Source organism: Chelonia mydas, chromosome 11 (genome assembly GCF_015237465.2).
Source record: "Chelonia mydas isolate rCheMyd1 chromosome 11, rCheMyd1.pri.v2, whole genome shotgun sequence".
Taxonomy (NCBI): domain Eukaryota; kingdom Metazoa; phylum Chordata; order Testudines; family Cheloniidae; genus Chelonia; species Chelonia mydas.
Genome location: NC_051251.2, coordinates 76,479,904 through 76,498,403, shown reverse-complemented (window position 1 = coordinate 76,498,403; position 18,500 = coordinate 76,479,904). Strand labels below are relative to the sequence as shown.

Genomic DNA, 18,500 nt, shown 5'->3' with positions numbered 1-18,500 from the left:
AGACCATACATTGCACATCCCAAATCCTGAGTCATACCCTAGCAATCCCATTTCCACCACATTTACCAGAGCTAAGCTCTCACTTCCTAGTCCTCCCTCTCAGTCATCCCTTGTATTGAACTGATCACAGTTACACCCAAAGGAAAAGCAATAGCGCCTGGCAGGAGGTATAATACACTGTGACGCAGACAAGCCATCCTCAAGGAGTGTTTATTCTGAGGCGGTTCTCAGATTTGATCCCCTCTTTGTGATGCTGACATATTTCTGTGTCATTTTCTTTCTTGTTTTCCTCACAGAACTTGTCCTCCAGAGTCATCCTGGACCATGGTACCTTGCCGGACGTTTTGAAAGTCACATACGATTCTTTCTGCCATGGCAAAAAACCCACCATGGATGGCATGAGAGGGGAATGTAGTGATGTCAAGATCCATGACGAGGTAGGAGAGCCCTAGGGTGACCAGATGTCCCGGTTTTATAGGGACAGTCCCGATTTTGGGGTCTTTTTCTTATATAGGCTCCTATTCCCCACCCCACCCCCTGTGCCAATGTTTCACATTTGCTGTCTGGTCGCCCTAGAGAGCTCTGGCTCAGTCCTTTCTGTAACCTTAGTTTCTCGCAGAAAGATCAGGAGCAATACTCAGGTCCTAGAGCTCCAAGGGAACACAGGATCCTGAGTGCAGAGTCCCTGTATGTTCTTTACATAGCAGAACCCAATCCACTGCCCCCCTCTCCACGGTCAGGTGAAGTTAGGGTTGAGGTTACCTGTCACATCAGGAGGGAAAATCAGAAAATCAGGACTTCTTTTCTTTTCTGCAAAATTTTTTTTGGCAAACCAGAAACATCTCCTGCAAATCCTGAACCCCTCCCAGGATCGGGCCCTGAATGGCAGTTGAGGAAGGAACTGCCTTTACAATGCGATCTGTCAGCGCTGGCTGGGAATTCTCCAGCCACATGTTCATTTGATGGAAAATGTCGTTTCTGCAAAATCAACGTTTCCATTGATTTTACAGAGTTGTTTGTTTGTTTGTTTGTTTGTTTCCAACTGGGGAAAACTGAAAACTAAATACTTTGTTTTGGGTTGGATTGACCTGAACCAAAAATTTCAGTTTGTTGAATCAAACCAAAATGTTTCATTTCGGGTCAGGTAGACACCAATGTGTAAAAAGAAAAGGAGTACTTGTGGCACCTTAGAGACTAACCAATTTATTTGAGCATAAGCTTTCGTGAGCTACAGCTCACTTCATCGGATGCATACTGTGGAAAGTACAGAAGACCTTTTTATACACACAAACCAAAAAAATGGGTGATTATCACTACAAAAGGTTTTCTCTCCCCCCACCCCACTCTCCTGCTGGTAATAGCGTATGTAAAGTGATCACTCTCCTTACAATGTGTATGATAATCAAGGTGGGCCATTTCCAGCACAAGTCCAGGTTTTTTCCCCCCACCCCCAACACCTCTCCCCCCCCGCAAAAAAACCACGCTCCTGTTGGTAATCGCTTATCTAAAGTGATCACTCTCCTTACAATGTGTATGATAATCAAGGTGGGCCATTTCTAAATGTGTGTTTACATGAGATGTTTCATGGGTGCCTCATGCCTCCATTGTCCCCTAGGGACTGGATTCTCTGGCTAGACTTCATCTCCTCCCATGCACCCTGGCCTTGCCACTTAATATGGTGCATCATGGGAATCCCATGGCAGCAGTGTATCATGGGAAATGTAGTCCAACTCAGGAGCCTGGCCCATAGAGGAGGATGGGGGCATGGGGCACCTTCAATACCACATGGCGGCTTAGTGGACACTATTTAATGTCAAACTGACCTGACACAAAGTGTTTCAACCCTTCTGGACCAGGCATTTTTTTCTTTGAACTTCTAAATTTTTGTGGGGGGGGGGGAGGGAGGGGTTTGATATTTTGACTTTTTTCCTGATTCAGGACAAAAACAAATGTTGAAACAGAAGCATTTCCCGTAGGATGAAAGTTCCAATGTTTGACCATCTCTACTGTGTTCTAGTGAGAGATTTGTAAAGGGACCCCACAGACCCGATTCCAGAAATTTCCTGTCTCCTGGAGGGGACATTTCAGGACAGAGGCAAATTTAGGTTAAGGCTGGTAGCCTGAGCACCTTGACCATGATGCTTTCCTAGAAAACAGTCCCATAACCTGGTTCCTTCACCTCCTTCCAGGTTACCTTCCGGGTGAAAGTTACAGCAAAGGAGTGCATTGAAAACACGTTCTTTACCATCCGGCCCTTGGGCTTCACAGACACACTCACTGTGGAACTGGTCAGCCGGTGCAACTGTGACTGTGATGAGCGACCCAGCCGCACTGACTGCAGTGGGAACGGTACAATCGTGTGTGGCACGTGCAGGTAAACGATCTGAGTAACACCATGCCACAGAATCGGGGGTCCGAGGGCTCCTCAGGAGCTTGGGGATCACTGGGAATGGGCAGCTTTCCAAGCACCAGGCCAGCTGATGGCTGTACTGGCATTCGTAGCGATGCTGGGACAGTCTTTGTGCACAGGGACCACGAAATCCACTGTGAGGCACTTACGTCAGTCAATCTAACGTGCCCATTTCTTTTCTTCCCTTGAGAACTTTCAGCAGGTTGGTTTTATTTTCAATGACTGGGGAATGTCACAGTGACAGGACACAGTTAATGGGCCAAGTTCTGCCTGTCAGGATGTCCTGTAGGGGTGAAGGGATAGCAAACAGATCAAAGCCGATTACCTAGCAAATAAACAAAAATGCAAACTAAGCCTAAAATACTAGAAAGATTGGATATGAATTAGCAAATTCTCACCCTGGCTGATGATACAAGCAGGTTGGCAGATTCTTAAGGCACAAGCTGACTTTGCTTTGCAGTTTGGAATCCCCAGGTGTTTCATACACAGACGAGAAATCCCTTTAGCCTGGGTCCAGCACTTCACCCACTTCAGTCTTTGTTCCTCAGATGTTTCCAGGAGTCTTCTTGTGTAGGAAGTGAAAATCAACTGAGATGTCACTCCCTGCCTTATAGAGCTTTAGCATATGGCAGGAACCCTTTGTCCCAAATTCAGTTTGTGGAAAAACACTGACATCCCAGGTTGGAGTCAGAGTCCTGTGGCCTCGTTACATCCCCTGGAAATCCTTGCTGAGTCGTAGCATCCGTTACTTACAGGCTGTCGGGAGTGTTCAAACAGGAGGGTTAAGTTCTTCCAGGGTCCATTGTCTTTGCTGATGGGCCATCAGCACTGTCTGGCTTCTTCTTTGTTGTACCAGAAAGGCTAATTGTGGGTGTCACCCAGAGTAAGCAGGATTGAAATACAGATCCATAGTCAGTATTCCTAACTTTAGATACAAAAAATGATACATGCATAGAAACAGGATAATCATATTCAGCAAATCATAACTTTTCCAATGACGCCTCACATGACCCGTTTTGCACAAAATGTATTATAATTATATCATACTCATATGATAATTATATCACTATGAAGAATACGGGGTGCCGTGATCACAGGGATGAACAATGGAAAACCAAGGGGGCTTCAGGGGCTCAGCATCTCTGGGAACCAGCTCCTTGGCACAAGCTGTTTGTGTTGCTGTGGATGGTCTGACCAAGGTCATGGTTTCCATCCCGTTCCACCTGCCTCTGACCCTGATTTCTGGGTTCCTCTCCTCTCACACCAGGTGCAAGCCAAGCCACACTGGGAAGAACTGCGAGTGCGAAACAAAAGGCAAAACCAGCAAGGAGCTGGAAGGGAGCTGTCGGAAGGACAATGCCTCAGTCATCTGCTCGGGCCTGGGGGACTGCGTGTGTGGGCAGTGCACCTGCCACACCAGCGACACGCCCAACAAGCAGATCTATGGGACCTTCTGCGAGTGCGACAACATGAATTGCGAGGTCCATAATGGCCACTTGTGCGGCGGCGAAGGTGAGTGACGGCTCCGTGGTCTGACTCAGCCCCTTCCCTTCCTGTCCTATGGCCACTGTTCCAGTGGCTACCTGCTCCAGGGCACTGACTGCAGGCCCCTGCTGTGCACTCACACGTCAGTGCATTATTCTTAGCAGACAAACTCCTGAGTTAGACCCGGGCCTTATCCCAGAGAAACAGCCGGGTTAGTCTCACTCGGAGCCTCCGTACTAGCCTGCCGCGTGCCCTGGATCGCCATCCAGTGGAGCTATAAAGGCAAGACAGCCCATTTCCCAGTGCTTTGCAAGCACAATCGCCTGACGGGAGTGCAGCGACGGCTGTGCGGGCAGCACGCTCCGTGTCCTGGGGCAGGCTAATATTGCAACGGGAACATCCTCCAAATGCTTCTTTCCACTCCACATGTTCCCTCACTGTCCTCACAAGTTCTCCACGAGGCCGTTCCTTAAACACCCAGGGCTTGGTGTGCTCGAACAAGGGATGTGTTGTGAGAAGCTAGCAAGAGAGCCCTAATGTCCGGCCTCTTTCTCTTCCCTCTGAACTTCCCACCCCCGCTGTGGCCCTGCGGAAACTAGCTGAATTGGAGTGCTCCACTGGAGAAGGAAGCCGCATGCTTCCAGGGTGTCCAGTAGTTATGCTGATACAGCCCACGCTACCCAGGTCACTAAGTGAGATGCCTTAGAAATGTGCCCGCTGCATGGTGGGAAGGAGGTGTGGAGCCCCTACCCGGAAGTCCATGTCACGCTAGGGTCCTGCAGGACCCTGCTTGGGAAGGTTTTCTGGCTCTGATACAGGTGGGCTGAGCCCTGCTGAGCGAATCAGTGCTTGCAGGTTAAGCCTTCTGATTCCAGGAAGGAAGGCCCCTTGTGCAGGGCTTAAATTCAGCCAGAGCTGCCTGGAGCAGAGCTCTGATAAATATTTTCAAGCCCACAGGCCTGAAGCCCCAAGCTCTGCAACTCCCCACAGAGTGGAAACTCTGAGCCCTGACACACCATTCAGGGCTGAAGCCCCAAGCCCCAGTGCACCCACAAAGCTGAAGCCCCAGGTACCGGTGCGCCCCACTGAGCTGATGCCCCAAGCCCTGGCACATCCCGCGGGGCAGAAGCCCCGAGCCCTGGCGCTTCCCACGGAGCTGAAGCCCTGAGCCCTGGCGCCTCCTGCAGGGCTGAAGCCCCAAGCTCTGGGGCTCCAGGAAACACTCTCGCAATTTAAGCCCTGCCCATTTGGAAGAAGGGACGAGTTCTGAGCCTGTCAGTGCTGAGACAGGTGAGGATGAAAATCCAGGCTGGCGAAGGCCAGGCTGGTGAAGGAATCCATATCTCTCACATGAGCAGCCCCTAGATTCTTCTGTTACTGTAGAGGTTCATAGCTCCCGGTGGCCCCACCCGGATACCTGCCTACAGGATTTGTCCCAGAGCAGCTGTATTGGCTCTAAAATCTCTGTTTGCCCCCCAGAGCGAGGGCGCTGTGACTGTGGGGAGTGCAAATGCAACGCTGGCTTCGAAGGCAGCGCTTGCCAGTGCAAGAAGTCTACAGACGGCTGCGTGAACGTCCGGGGAAACGTATGCAGCGACCGTGGGTACTGCCAATGCAATACGTGCCAGTGCAAGCCAGGCTACCAACCCCCGTTCTGTCAGGAATGCCCTGGCTGCCCTTCGCCCTGCGCCCGATACATGTAAGTGACCCGCGGAAGCGCCCGAGCCAGGCTTGTGTTCGGAAGCCTGGCTGCTCCCCCTGGCCGGAGCAGGTGCCGGGAGCCCAGGGGCACAGCGCGGGGGCAGTTTCTTCTCACATCGAAGGTGGCTGTTTCTGTTCTAACCTGGAAAGCTTGGGCGAATGGCCACTTCGGCCCCACAGTTGTGGGGTGGAGGCACAAGAACCTGGCTCTACAGCTGCCCTTGGCCCGTGAGTGCCCCCAGCAACTCTGCCCCCCATGAGGCTTCTGTGGTCCGTGGAACCCCGGTCACAGACAGCCCCCTCCTCCCCGCCATCAGTCTGCCACGTCCTGCCCCTGTGTGTCTGATTCACTACTAACCAGTCCCAAGCGTAAGGCCAGAAGGGAGCACCGGGTTGTCTGGTCTGACTCCCGCATGTCACTGGCCCGCAGCACCACCGGGCGCCCGCACACTGCACCCAGCAGCTCACGGAAGACCACAGTGCGACAGCCCACAGGAGACGAGTCTCTAATGTGCCCCCGGCAGAGAACGGGGGGCCAAGGCACACCAGGTTCACACTGCCCTCTTCGGCTGTGTTGGTTCGTGAGGCAGCTGCTGGGTAAGTGCGTTACACCCGGATAATCCTGGCCAGTGACGCACACGCCATGCTGTAGAGGAAGGCAAAGCCCCCAAGGTCACTTCCCGTCGGAGCTGGGGAATATTCCTTCCCACCCCACACACAGGTCCCTCCATCCCTGAGCTGCGGCCAGCCTATTGTCCGAGACATGCGCCTCCTGTGTCTGTCTTCTAGCTCCTGTGTGGAGTGCAAGGCGTTTGAGAGTGGCCCGTTTCAGAAGAACTGCACAGCCGCGTGTCTGAACATCGTCGAAGCCGATTTGTCGACAGGCGGCCGGCAGTGCCGGGAGAAGGACTCGGAGAATTGCTGGATTTCCTACCTTATGAGACAGGAGGATGGGGAGGACAAGTACTCCTTTGAAGTCAATGCCAAGAAAGGTACTGGAATCTCGTCCCACACCCCTCTCTGTACTCCGTAAGGGGGGGCGGGTTTCGCTCCAGAGCCAGCCTGCCAAACCCAGAAGAGGTTACAGCGCCCCCTACAGGCGCAGCAGGAGGGGAATTTTCAAACAGAAAGAAAGTATGGGGGATTTTGCTTCATTCAAAATAACGATGCCACGAGAAACATGCCCCGTCCTTGCCGGTGGGGAGTCCCCTGCCCCCGTCCCAGAGCAGTGCCCCCCATGGGGGGAGGGGAAGAAGGCTGTCACCCTGACAGAGAACATTCTGGAGGCGGGCATGGCTCGTGCTGGTACAGAGGAGCCCCCAGCCACAGCCAGCGCTGGGTCCCTCGGTGAGCACAGACAGGCCTTGATGGCCCCTTCCCTTTCCTCCCGCCAGGTTCTGAATCCTCCTCCCTTCCTCCCCTGTTCTGTCTTTCCTGCCAAGTCCTGCTCCTCGCCGGACGCAAGCCAGAGTGCCCTCCCCCCAGCCCCCGGAAAGCGGGTCAGGCCGTGCCGGCGGGGCGCTGCAGACAGCTCCCCAGAATGCCAGTGGGGTAACAGCAACCAGCCTGCAGATCTAGCAGCTGAATGGCTGCACCCTGCTGCCCGTGCCAGGCGCCTGGTGCTGTGGCTGCTGCCGTGATTCGGCGGCGTACAGCGCACGGTAGCTGCCGTAGAACGGCCCCCGTCAGGCTCGGTGTGTGGCCCGCTCTCATCACACACTGCTGGAGGCGGCAGATGCCCATCAATGTCGCCAGCCTGCCTGCGGGCAGCAGGGCTGAACGCTCAGTCCCGTGAGGCGACTCCTGGGCTCTCTCTCATCCCCAGAGTGTCCGCAGCCCCCGAACATCGCTGCAATCGTGGGCGGCACCATCGCGGGCGTGGCCCTGATCGGGCTGCTGCTCCTGGTGATGTGGCGGCTGTTGATGGAGGTGTTCGACCGCAGGGAGTACAGCAGGTTCGAGAAGGAGAAGATGAAGGCCAAGTGGAACGAGGTGAGCTGGCTCTGCCTTTCCCGTAGCACCCCACAGCAGCCGCCCTGCTCCGCCTGCCCTGCCTGATCCCCAGAGCTGGTTGGAGCCCTGCCAGCCTGACAGGTGTCTGTTCTTAGTTGTGGGGCGGCTGGCTCTGGGGAGGAGGCCTCAGGCCCTCTTGCAATCGTGCAGGTGTGGGAAATAACTGGGTACAGGCCACTGCCAAGTGGTTCCCTGGCTGGTGTCCTGTACCCTCCCCAAACACAGCACCAGGGCCAGCGGCTCCTTTACATCCCCAGGCTGGGGGTGTGGAGATAACAGAGAGAGATGCTGAGGGGCACTCCTGGTTTGGGTGCAAGATGGGGTGGACTTTCCCTTCTGCAGTGCGGGAGACACAGGGGGCCCAGAGACTTACCCAAAGCAGGTTTATCTGGAGGCCCCTGGCTAGCTCAGATATCTCCCATTGGACTTCGCTGCTGCCACTCATGTCCAGGGTTGGTCTCATGGCAGGAAGGAGGAAATGCCCATGCAGCCCTCACCCGAAATCATCGGCACATGGCTGGTGTGGGGGCCTGAAAAGTTAAAAGTTGCTGAAGTGGATTGTATCGCCTCTCCACTGGCTGCCGGCTCCCTCTGGGAGGGACAGCCACCTGGCCATGCCAGGCTCTTTACAGGCCAGAAGCTCACACCTGGGCCAATGCTTCCGCACCTGAGCGTGAGTATTGGAGGGCTGGAGCGGTGTGTCCGCCTCATGGCACAGGAGCGATGGCTCACCTGTCACCACGCTGTGGGGAGAAAGCTCCCCGTGCCTGGGGGAGGACCACACGTGAGCAGCCCCTGTCTTCCCTCAGTTTGTAATGTTCGCTCGATCCGATCCTTAGCCAGCTGGGTGAACTGAGGCTCTGTTTCTGGACGATCCAGGCAGCACTCACAACGTACCTGTCTGGTATTTCTTCCCAGGGTGACAATCCCCTTTTCCAGAGTGCTACCACCACTGTCATGAACCCCAGATTCAATGGAGAATGACGTGGAGCTACCCTGCAAGCCTGGGAAGGCTCAACTGTTAAACCAGGAAATACCAAACTAAGGGCACCAGCATTTTATTCTCTAAGCAGAGATCTGCCGTACGCTGTTCCCTTCTTCCATGACGCTGCCAGTGACCGGCGGGCTTTGTCCGGCGGGCTGTGTTGTGCGGTCTCTTCTCCAGCAGGCTCTTCCCTCTGCGTGGCTCCTGCAAGCTGTGTTCATAGGGCTGTGAGAAGGCAGCCGTGCAAGCTTTGATTGGTGGGATTATTGTCAGTTTGCATTAGCGTGGGCGCCTGGAAAACAATCCCACCATCTGTCTTAACTCACGCTGCAAAGACGTGCCATGCAGTGGCACCAGTTGCTGTTAGAGCTTGAACCGAGCCTGCATTGTTACTCGTTTTCAACGTACAACCAGTATTGATCTTTGCTTGGCTTTCTACCAGATGCCACCTTCTTTCTGGCCTAAAGCTCTCTGCTCAAAGGCTGCGGTCACTCCAATTCCCTGTCCAGCTGTGCTGTGCTCGGCTACGGGAACTACTGCAGGTCTTGTCGAAAAGTCAGTGCTAAAATCATTCGGGGGTCAGGCCACGTGCTGGTCTCCAGAGCAGTAAACCTGCAGTGAGGAGGGCGGTGGCCATAGGGGTGGGTGGATGCTGGTGGCCGGAAAGAGGGAGCTGTCAGGGACGTGCCCCACATCTTCCTAAATCATTGCCCTCTTGCTCGGACCCCTCAGCCCTTTCTGCTGCACTTCGGAGTGGGCCTGCAGCCCTGGCTGCCCCGTAACCCTTGGGGTCTGAGCCTTCTCCGTGATGGGTTAGTGGCAAGGAAACAACTGTTCAGAAGCAGCAGTCAGATTTCTATGCTCACTTCATCCCCCCCTCACAAGGTGTCTCCTCCCCTTGACAGCGCGCCAGTCGGACACACGCAGCCCAGGACAAAGCGACAGGCACATCCTGGGGCTTTCTCGGAGCTAGCTGGAAGTGGTGCATTGAATGACTAATTCTTGCTTCAGAGGGTCATGCCTCTAAAAGTCTGTATGACTCTAGAACGGGGGCGGCGGGGGGGCGCTTTTTGGCCTGAGGGCCACATCGGGGTATGGAAATTGTTTGGCAAGCCATGAATGCTAATGAAATTGGGGGTAGGGTTGCAGGAGGGGGTGAGGGCTCCAGCTGGGGGTGCGGGCTCTGGGGTGGGGCTGGGGATGAGGGGTTTGGGGTGCAGGAGGGGGCTGCAGGCTGGGACCAATAGATTCAGAGGGCGAGAGGGGGATCAGGGATGGGGCGGGTTGTTGGGGTACGAGGGGTGAGGGCTCTGGCTGGGGGTGCAGGGCTTGGGGTACAAGAGGGGGCTCTGGGCTGGGTTCAAGGGGTTCGGAGGGCAGGAGGGGGATCAGGGCTGGGGAAGGGGGTTGTGGTATGGGGGGGGTTTGAAACCACTGGCTGGGGTGCAGGCTCTGAGGTGGGGCTGGGGATGAGGGGTTTGGGATGTAGGAGGGGGCTCTGGGCTGGGACTGAGGGGTTCAGAGGGGGATCAGGGCTGGGGCAGGGGATTGGGGCGGGGGGGGGGGGGGGTCAGGGATACAGGCTCCAGGCAGCATGTACCACAAGCAGCTCCTGGGAGCATGTCCCCCCTTCGGCTCCGAGGCACGGCCAGGCGGCTCTGCACCCTGCCCCATCCGCAGGCGCCCCCCCTGCAGTGCCCATTGGCCAGAAACCACGGCCAGTGGGAGCTGCGGCGGACGGGGCAGGGTGCAGAGCCGCCTGGCCGTGCCTCCACATAGTACGTAGGAGCCGGAGGGGGGGTCAGGCCGGCTGCTTCCTGGGCAGGGCCGGCTCTAGTTTTTTGCCGCCCCCAAGCTGAGGTGGGGCTGGGGCTCGCAGGCGGCGCTGGAAGCGGCGGGAGTGGCGTCCCCTTCTCCCAGCGCCTGCGGGGGCTTTCCCCCCTCCCCCGCCCGGCCGCGCAGAGAAGCCCCCAAAATAAGGGGTGGCACAAGGCAGCGCAGCAGCCAGGGCACAGATGAGACAGCAGGACTCGCCCTCTCCTCCCCAGGTAGTGGCTGGGCCCTATCCCGGGTCTGGGGCTTCCCCTTCCTGCTGCGGCCGGGGGCACGGCGCCCTCGCCCCGTCTCCGAGAGCGCTGCTGCCCCGAAAGAAAAGCGTGGCCGGAACGCCGCCCCTGGAAACATGCCGCCCCCAGCACGTGCTTGCTTTGCTCGTGCCTCGTGCCAGTCCCGTTCCTGGGAGCTGAGGGCCAGATTAAATGGTCTGACGGGCTGGAGGTGGCCCGCGGGCTGTAGTTCCCCCCCCCCCCCGATCTAGAACTTGCTTTATGTGTGAGAACAATTTGCCTGTAGTAACATGTCACATCCCCACCCTGGTCTATTAATAAAAATACATCAAACCCGGCAGCTGGCCTGCAGTGCATGTCCCCAGGCTGCGTGATGGCGTCTGCTGGCTGCCGCCAGCCTCTCGAGGGAGCGGACTGGGTTAATCCAGCCAGATGAGCCCACCCCAGGTCACTTCACATGTACGCTCTTCTGGATACGGGTACACCTGGTCAGAGGTGACGTGGGCTTCCCCGTCTCTCCCCTTACTGAGCTAGACCCCCCTTAGGCCTGCTTCCCCACCCCCCGACCCGCGTCTGCCCATGTGCTGGAGTGGCTTGTGGCGGCAGGAAAAGCACCGCGGGGGTTCCTGGGCCTTCCTCCTCCTGCTCCGCTCCAGCCTGTGCTGACTCCAGTCAGCTCCCGCACACATCGGTGGAGCAGGCGCAGCCAGGGCCAAGGGACTCTGCCTAATACCTCCCCCTGACTTTGGCTCTAGAGCTGTGATACTCACGATTACCCCAGCAACACATTGCAGCCTGGACGGTCAAGTGATCTGGGCTCGCACTGCCAGTGGGGATGGCAACGCCCTGGCAGCAGGCTTGAGGACCACGGGACTGACTGTGGGCAGTGGGTGGTTGTGGCAAAGCCAGGCTGCCCACAGCCTGAAGCCAGCAGGTGCTTGGAGCCAGGCTCCGGGTGTGGGACCGCCCTCGTTTGAAGGCTGACAGGTGGTATGCACAGCGTAGCGGAGCTGGGGGAGCGTCAGTTATTACCGCTTTGCTGCCCTGCGCGTGTGTCTTCCCCCCGACGCAGGAATCTCTGGGTCCCCCACAGAACCCCTCCCGGGGGAGAACAGGTCGTGCGCACAATGCTGCAGTTACAAGCGCAGCTCGTGAGTTAATGTGGACTTAGGGACGGGAGCCTGCCCCTCTGCGCTGGGACGTCAGACTCCCAGGACAGCCGAGGTGGCTGCTGCAGAGCTCCAGATGCCCCCGTTAGGGAGTGAGTGGGCCACGAAACCGCCCGCGATGCCGAGGTGCAGCCAGACGCCCTCTCTGGGGCTGCAGCCAAAACCCACACGGGGAAACCCATCCCAGGGTCAGGCCACACACCACACACGGCTTAGACCTTTAGGCCCCAGTACAATGAGGTGTAAGTTTAAATACGTGGCCACAGCCCATGACATCATAACAGCTGTGCTTTGCTGAACTGGGGTCGTTAGCACCAAAGCCCTAGAAACAGCTCTGAGCACATATGAACAAAGCAGCCGCCCCTTTCTGCTCCCAGAAACTGGCCCCACCTCTCCCTAGGCTCAGCTGCCCCTTGCTAGGATCAAACTCACAACACCCCAAGCCCCTCCCTACAGTCTGGCTTGGAGCAAACACCCAAGAGCAGCACCAGGGAGCGGGGTATATAATCGCGTGGGGCTCCAGCAGGGGGCACTGAGCGACCCATACCCATTGCCACAGAGATCATGAGCCCAGAGAAACAAACCAACCAGACTAAGCCCAGTGCTGTCTCTCAGGAGAGCTACTCGCAAAGCAGTGCCTGGCCATTTATCTCCACCACCACTCCCATCCGCCTTTTCTGCTGGGCAGGGGCTGAAATGGGGCCGTGCTTTTCCAGCACATCCCTGGAATTTTCTACTGACAAGTTGTTTCTTTTTCAAAAAAAAAAAAAAAAAACAGTTTTCAATTTTGAAAGAAGGAAGCTGTTTGAGTTTGCAAACTCGCAGCCTGAGATCTCACACTCAGTCCTTCTGCCCCCACTCCCAGGCCCACAGCGGGCACTAAGAGGGTGCAGTCTCGGGGTGGGGTGGCCGGTACTAATCCCGGTTTTGCATTTTACTCTCCCAGGCCTGGACATTCATAGCAGTGAGGTACAAAAGCTAGTAGCTAGCACTGAGGCACCAAATGACAATCCCAGGGAGCAATCGCTGTGCCTGAGTCCAAAACCAGGGCAAAGCACCCACGTTTCTGTGAACAACAACGACCCAGGATGTGCCAGTGACTCGGAGACCCCGCAAACAGGCCAGGCAGCGCTGAGCACTGGCTAGCTGAAGAAGCACCCAGTGGCAAAATATGTCTGAATCACAAAGGTCCATCTTTTGGTTTCAAACAGCTTTTATTTGGGTAGACAAGGATGACAAAATAACAGGAGTTCACGGATTAAAAATCCCTTGTGTTACATGAGCGCTTAGGCCTCATTTCAGCCAGTGTCTGGCTTTAGGCACACGAGTAACCCCACTGAACTCAGTGGGGCTCTCCACTTTGCCTAGAGTTAGCCACATGCCCAAGGCTCTTGCTGAATCAAGGCGAACCCTAGGTGGGTGTATCCTAGCGCTCCTCCTTCCAAACAGAGGGATGGGGTTGCAGGGAAATCCTTGAGTCCTGAACAAACTCAATAGCAGTAAAACTTTCCAGAGGGAACCAGAACTGAACTGTTTCAGCAACAGTGATCTCTGATCAGGGAGCTGCCTCCCTGCAGACTGCCTTTCAATCTTACCAGGAGACCCGGTAAGCGCCCGTTTGAAAACCATGGAGGAGCTTTCTCTGCAGAAAGTCCTAATGGGAGTTTGGTCCCATCCCGAGTGGCCAGCAGCCTCCCCGTGGAGACACATGGCTTGCAGTGAGCGTGACTGCACTGAAGTCCAAGTCTGATGAGGTTCATTTGGGAACATCCTGCCAGACAGCGACTTCCTGACACTTGGTCCATTTGCTCCAGGCACAGATGCTGTGGAACTGTCCACACTTGTCGACCAGCGTTTTCAGCTTCAAAATAACAAGCATGGCTCCCGCTTCGTGGTTACAAACACAGCCAACGGGGACCCCTGGCGAAATCTCGGCTTCAGCCCGAAATCAACAGGCTGGTGGGTGACAAGCAACTCCCCAGAGGCCAACCCAGCGGCAGTGTTCAGGCCCAGGAGGGGAGCACCGGGCTAGCGAGTGGCTAGGAAGCAGGGATGCAGGTTGTGAGGTGCAGCCGCATTTCAAAGCGGCAAGGCAGCTCTCATCAGACAAGTACCAATGTGTGGCGCCTTGGAAGGATCTCAAAGCACTCTGCACAGCCTATGGCGACTCGTGGGTGAGGGAGAAGGGTCACATGACCCTCCCCAAAACTCTGGGGAGGGGGGCAAGACCGGCAGCCGGGGAGATGAAGGGGCAGGGCCAGAGCTGGAAGGGAAGAGGCAGGGCCAGAGCCTCTCCTCTTCCAGCCTCCTCTTCCAGCCACGCTGCCTGGTGTGGGACAGCCCACAGAGAGCAGCCGCTGTGTGCTGCACCACGGGCAGTGTCCCCGGCAGGCAGCGTGGCCGGAGGCTGCCCCGGGAGAGCAGCCGCTGTGTGCCGCACCACGGGCAGTGTCCCCGGCAGGCAGCGTGGCCGGAGGCTGCCCCTGGGAGAGCAGCCGCTGTGTGCCGCACCACGGGCCGTGTCCCCGGCAGGCAGCGTGGCCGGAGGCTGCCCCTGGGAGAGTGCGTTAGTGGCTCCACACATGCCAGGGGGACTGGAGCAGAGTCCCCCTCCCTGCCAGGTAACGTGGGATGGGAGGAGATGGGGAGATTGCAGGGCCTCTGGGCTGGGGGTAAGGCAGGGACGAGTCATATGGGGGGATCATGTGGGGAGCAGGGACGAGTCACTTGTGGGAGTCATTTGGGGAGGTTACGTGCCCCCCTTTAGCTGGTGCCCCCTTTGTGTCCCTCCCACTAGTCGCCTCTCTGAGTTTGCAGCCTAGGCCTTTGCCAGGTGTCCCCTCCACCGCTCCCCTGGCGTTTATGCCAGTCGTGTTCCCGGTGGGACACTTCCAGTTTCCTTGAGGCGAAGTATCCAGCTCCACAGCTTTTCTGTGCAGGAGTCTGACTTACGGGATGCCCACTTTATGAGCAGGTAGCTGCCACCCAGGCCTGCTGCTGCCCCGATTATGAAGAGTCCTTTATTAATCACCTGCAAGTGTAAGGAGAAATTCAGCCTGGCTCAGAAGGTTTGTTTTGACCCAAGCAGAGAGAACACACCACTTTATAACACTCCCTCCTCGCCCCTGCCCTCGGACAGGGATGACACCTCCCCCAGCATGGAGCCTTTCCCACAGACTGGGGCACTCCAGAGGAAAACTCGACTGCTAAGCCAAGGCCAGAAGCCCCCGTGTGATCAGGAAAAGGAGTTTGCTGAGAGGAGGGAAGTCAAGCCCGGCTGGCTACGTATCAGCACAGAGCATTGCAGGCCCCTCCTCTGGTCAAGAGCAGCATCTCCAGCCACACAGCTGCCAGTGGAGACATCTCAGGGGACTTGTCTTCACTCCGAAAAAGGGGCGTCCTTCGCTCAGGTTAGCTGACAGGACGGAAAGTCCTGGTGGGGACAGGGCAGTCTGTGGTGTTCACCTGTTAGCAGGTTGAAGGAAACCCTGAGCTCCTCATGGTTAAGTCAAGCTGGGGGAGGTTAGGGTTTGCCTCAACCTGCTAAATCCTGTGAAAACCACACACCACCTTGTCTTCACTAGGGTTTCCCTCATCTAGGATAATGCGAGCGAAGACCTTCCTTCCTCCCCAGCGGAGACGCACTGATACAGGAAGGGCTTGCTGCTCTCGGAAGCTCCTGTGGGGTTTTGAGATGGGGCACTCACCCCGCACTGGCCCTGGAAGAGCTAAGGCAGGTTGAGAAGGGGGCTAATTAACCCAGCAGGCCACAGCTGGAAGGAATCAGGTGGCCCCGCACCGCCCTGCCCCTCCGGCTGAGGGTGGGCTAGGTTTAGAAAGGCAGGAAGGTGATAGCAGAGGGGGCTGCTGGGAAAGGCCGCAGTCACGCCTGGGAGAGGGAGGAGGGTCTGGAGGCTGTGGAGACAGGTAGCCTGCAGTTGCTCCCCGGGAGGAGGGAGTGGGGGGCGAGCGGGTGCCAGATGGTAGAAGAGGGCTCAGGGAAAGGCCGTGAGGTCCCGGAGGGACCAGACCTTGGCTGCTGGCTAGAGGGTCCCTGAGCCAGAACCCGGAGCAGAGGGCAGGCCCAGGTTCCTGGCCAGGCACTGAGGTGTGGCCCCAGGGGGCAGTGAATGGGCAGACGGCCTGAGGCTGCTCGGGAGTGAGGCTCTGGTGCCCTGAAAGGGGACAATGCGTATAGGGAGCTGGCCGGAGGCTGAGTCACAGAGAGGCAGCAGCAGCTTGTGGAGCAAGAGAGGGCTGCACGCTGGCAGAGAGAGACAGAGCGATGGCCTGCAACCGCAGGAAGGGGCATTGACCCGGCCAGCTATTCCACAGAGTGGCCAGGAGGAGGCGCCATCCTGGCGGTGAGCGGAGCCCCCTGTCACAGGTATTCTCCAGGGCTGGCAGATGCTAGCCACGCCGGTCACTTTGTGTAACTAGCCGGAAAGGATTTTGTCAGACAGGCTACCTACGCTCGGCCCAATGATTGGCCATGGGCGGCACTGGTTGTGGGAGCCTAAACCCCAGTCCTGCCCCTTCCACCTGAGGCCCTGCCCCTTCCATGCACCCTGGAACCCAGAGCACCCCCACTGCGGCCGCCAGCCCCTGCCCTAGGCTGGCTAGTGCCCACAGCCCCCCCGGAGCGCCGAAGCGGGGCCCTGGGGGCAGAGTGTGGGCAGGGCCAGGCCTGGCAGTTTGGGGAGGCACAGCCTATGACTGGCCTAAGTTCAGGCCAGGGCATCCGATTCCCAAGCCAGGCGAAAGCACCGTGCGCGCTGGAGGAGGTGTGCCGGCTGGACAGGCGTCTTCGGGGGCATGCTTATGATAAAGTCAGACAAGGGGGACTGGGCTGAAAAGGCTGCATGCTAAAGGCCTGTATTCATGCTGGCACAAGGGGCTTAAACCCACAGCTACCATAGCACCAAGAGGACACCCAGGGAGTCATACCAGATGGAAGTTTCCAGCCTGTCATTTGCTCTTTCCCAGCAAGAGGAAGAGCCACCATGCACAAATCAATGGTGTGGAGAGCTGAAGCATGCCACCTCCCCAGGGCTTTCGCACTGTCCGTCCCTCGCCCCACCCACTCAGCTGTTCTGCCTGAACATCCATTCACGTAAAAACGACATGAGAATCTCCGTATCTGAGGGGCTCTTTGGCATTGTACTCTATTGTCCTCACTTGCTAGTATAACCCCCCCCCCCCTTGTCACCAGGACTTTCAACACCACTAGCACAGACCAGCTGAGCTAAAGGAGCACCTCCATTAGTCAGCAGCAGTAGTAGACTGTTATCCACTAGTGCACTAGTTACTGGTGGGGGACATGATGCACACAGTAAAAATGTGCTACACTGAGCCGTGGGGAGACGCTGCAGGGAGCAGAGCTGGAATGGGGCCGAACCAGCGTCTGCTCCTTGCAGGAACCTGGGGCAAGACACGGGCTCTCTGTGCAGAGTGGCACACCTCCCTGCGTTAGGGTTATGGGAAATGGCCAATCAGCAGCCTGGGGGAATAGCCCGCTGTGACTGGAGCACCACCGTGCCGCTCGCTCAGGAAGCACTGAGCCCCTGGCCCCTACTTACTCAGTTTCGGCTCTGGCAATGCAGATTCACAGCCAGGCGTGTCGTGAGTCAAGGGCAAGCAGTGCGGCGCAGCCAGAAGGGGCTGTGAAAAGTACCTACCAGTAGCAGGGACCCTAGCACACCTGCTTCTATCATCTGAGGAGGGCAAAGGGGGAGGGCAGGAGATGCTCTGGACATCTGGGTCAGTGGAAATCGGCTCCAGTTCCCACTCACCTTGTTCTGCCATTTCCAGCGCTGCAGCGCCTCATGGTAGCGGATTCTAGTGAACGTGACCTGCACCAGATTGCAAAGGCTGTTAGTCCTTCGGGGTGACCAGAGACAGCCTGGGGAGGGGAGGGCAGGCAGGGGACAGAAAAGCAGGTCTTACCATTGTGTATAACGGGATAACGGTGGAGGGCATGAGCCGGTGAAGAAAGTTGTCCACGTACTTGCGGAAAATGAACCACTTGGAATTAACATGTGCGCGCATCTGGAACAAGGCGCGGAGTTTAAAAGGTGGGGTGCTTGCGGGGACCTTTCCCCTCGTGCTGTGGCTACTTGCTCTCATCCTTTTCAGCCACTCAGCGCTCTCACTTCCTACCACCTACTGTCCAGGGGATTGGCACTCGGTCTGAGCACCCTTGCTAGCCGAGCCTGGGCGTGAGCATCCCCACAGGAAAGCCTGACCCGGGTTACTGTGGCCTCACCATTTCTGCACCCGCCTGTGTGTGTCTGAGGGCATATCCCACGATTCTTTGTGCTGAGACGCACTAGGAGTCTTGCCTTGGCAACTGCAGAAAACGTGGTCTGTGCTGTGGGGGGCTTGTGGGAAGGCCTGGGAGCCCAGCAGCACTGGAGTGATGTAGCCTGTGTCCTCGCTGCAAAGTGGTGGGTTCTAGCCTGAGTTAAAGCAGTGCTTGGCTCTAAGCCCCTGCCCTCAGCCAGGCCCGGTAGCTGGTGGGAACCACCTCCCAACCCAGGTCAGAGGTTTTGCTGGGGTTAAGGCTAAAAGCCAGGGAAGAAGCCAGGCTAACCATGTAGTGTAGACAGCAGTCTCCCACTGTATTAGCAATTTGCAGCGGGGTCAATTTAAAGGCCCTCTTAGGCCCAGGT

General features: G+C 57.0%; 2 protein-coding genes across 5 annotated transcripts in view; one reads left to right on the top strand and one right to left on the bottom strand.

Moving 5' to 3' along the window:
- ITGB2 (integrin subunit beta 2) overlaps window positions 1–9,488 on the top strand; it is a 53,795-nt gene extending 44,307 nt beyond the window's left edge. For all 3 annotated transcript variants that reach the window (XM_037912467.2, XM_037912468.2, XM_043525119.1), the window contains 7 exons: window positions 297–437; window positions 2,190–2,374; window positions 3,678–3,922; window positions 5,375–5,594; window positions 6,386–6,588; window positions 7,422–7,588; window positions 8,528–9,488. In XM_037912467.2, the coding sequence (XP_037768395.1) occupies window positions 297–437; window positions 2,190–2,374; window positions 3,678–3,922; window positions 5,375–5,594; window positions 6,386–6,588; window positions 7,422–7,588; window positions 8,528–8,593 (1,227 nt within the window). In that variant the 3' untranslated portion in view covers window positions 8,594–9,488. The remainder of the gene's footprint in view (window positions 1–296; window positions 438–2,189; window positions 2,375–3,677; window positions 3,923–5,374; window positions 5,595–6,385; window positions 6,589–7,421; window positions 7,589–8,527) is intronic.
- A 3,536-nt stretch (window positions 9,489–13,024) lies between these two features.
- The window catches only part of KMO (kynurenine 3-monooxygenase), a 41,880-nt gene continuing 36,404 nt past the window's right edge, over window positions 13,025–18,500 (bottom strand). For both annotated transcript variants that reach the window (XM_037912873.2, XM_043525817.1), the window contains 3 exons: window positions 17,776–17,877; window positions 17,622–17,681; window positions 13,025–14,860 (listed from right to left, as the gene is read on the bottom strand). In XM_037912873.2, the coding sequence (XP_037768801.1) occupies window positions 14,690–14,860; window positions 17,622–17,681; window positions 17,776–17,877 (333 nt within the window). In that variant the 3' untranslated portion in view covers window positions 13,025–14,689. The remainder of the gene's footprint in view (window positions 14,861–17,621; window positions 17,682–17,775; window positions 17,878–18,500) is intronic.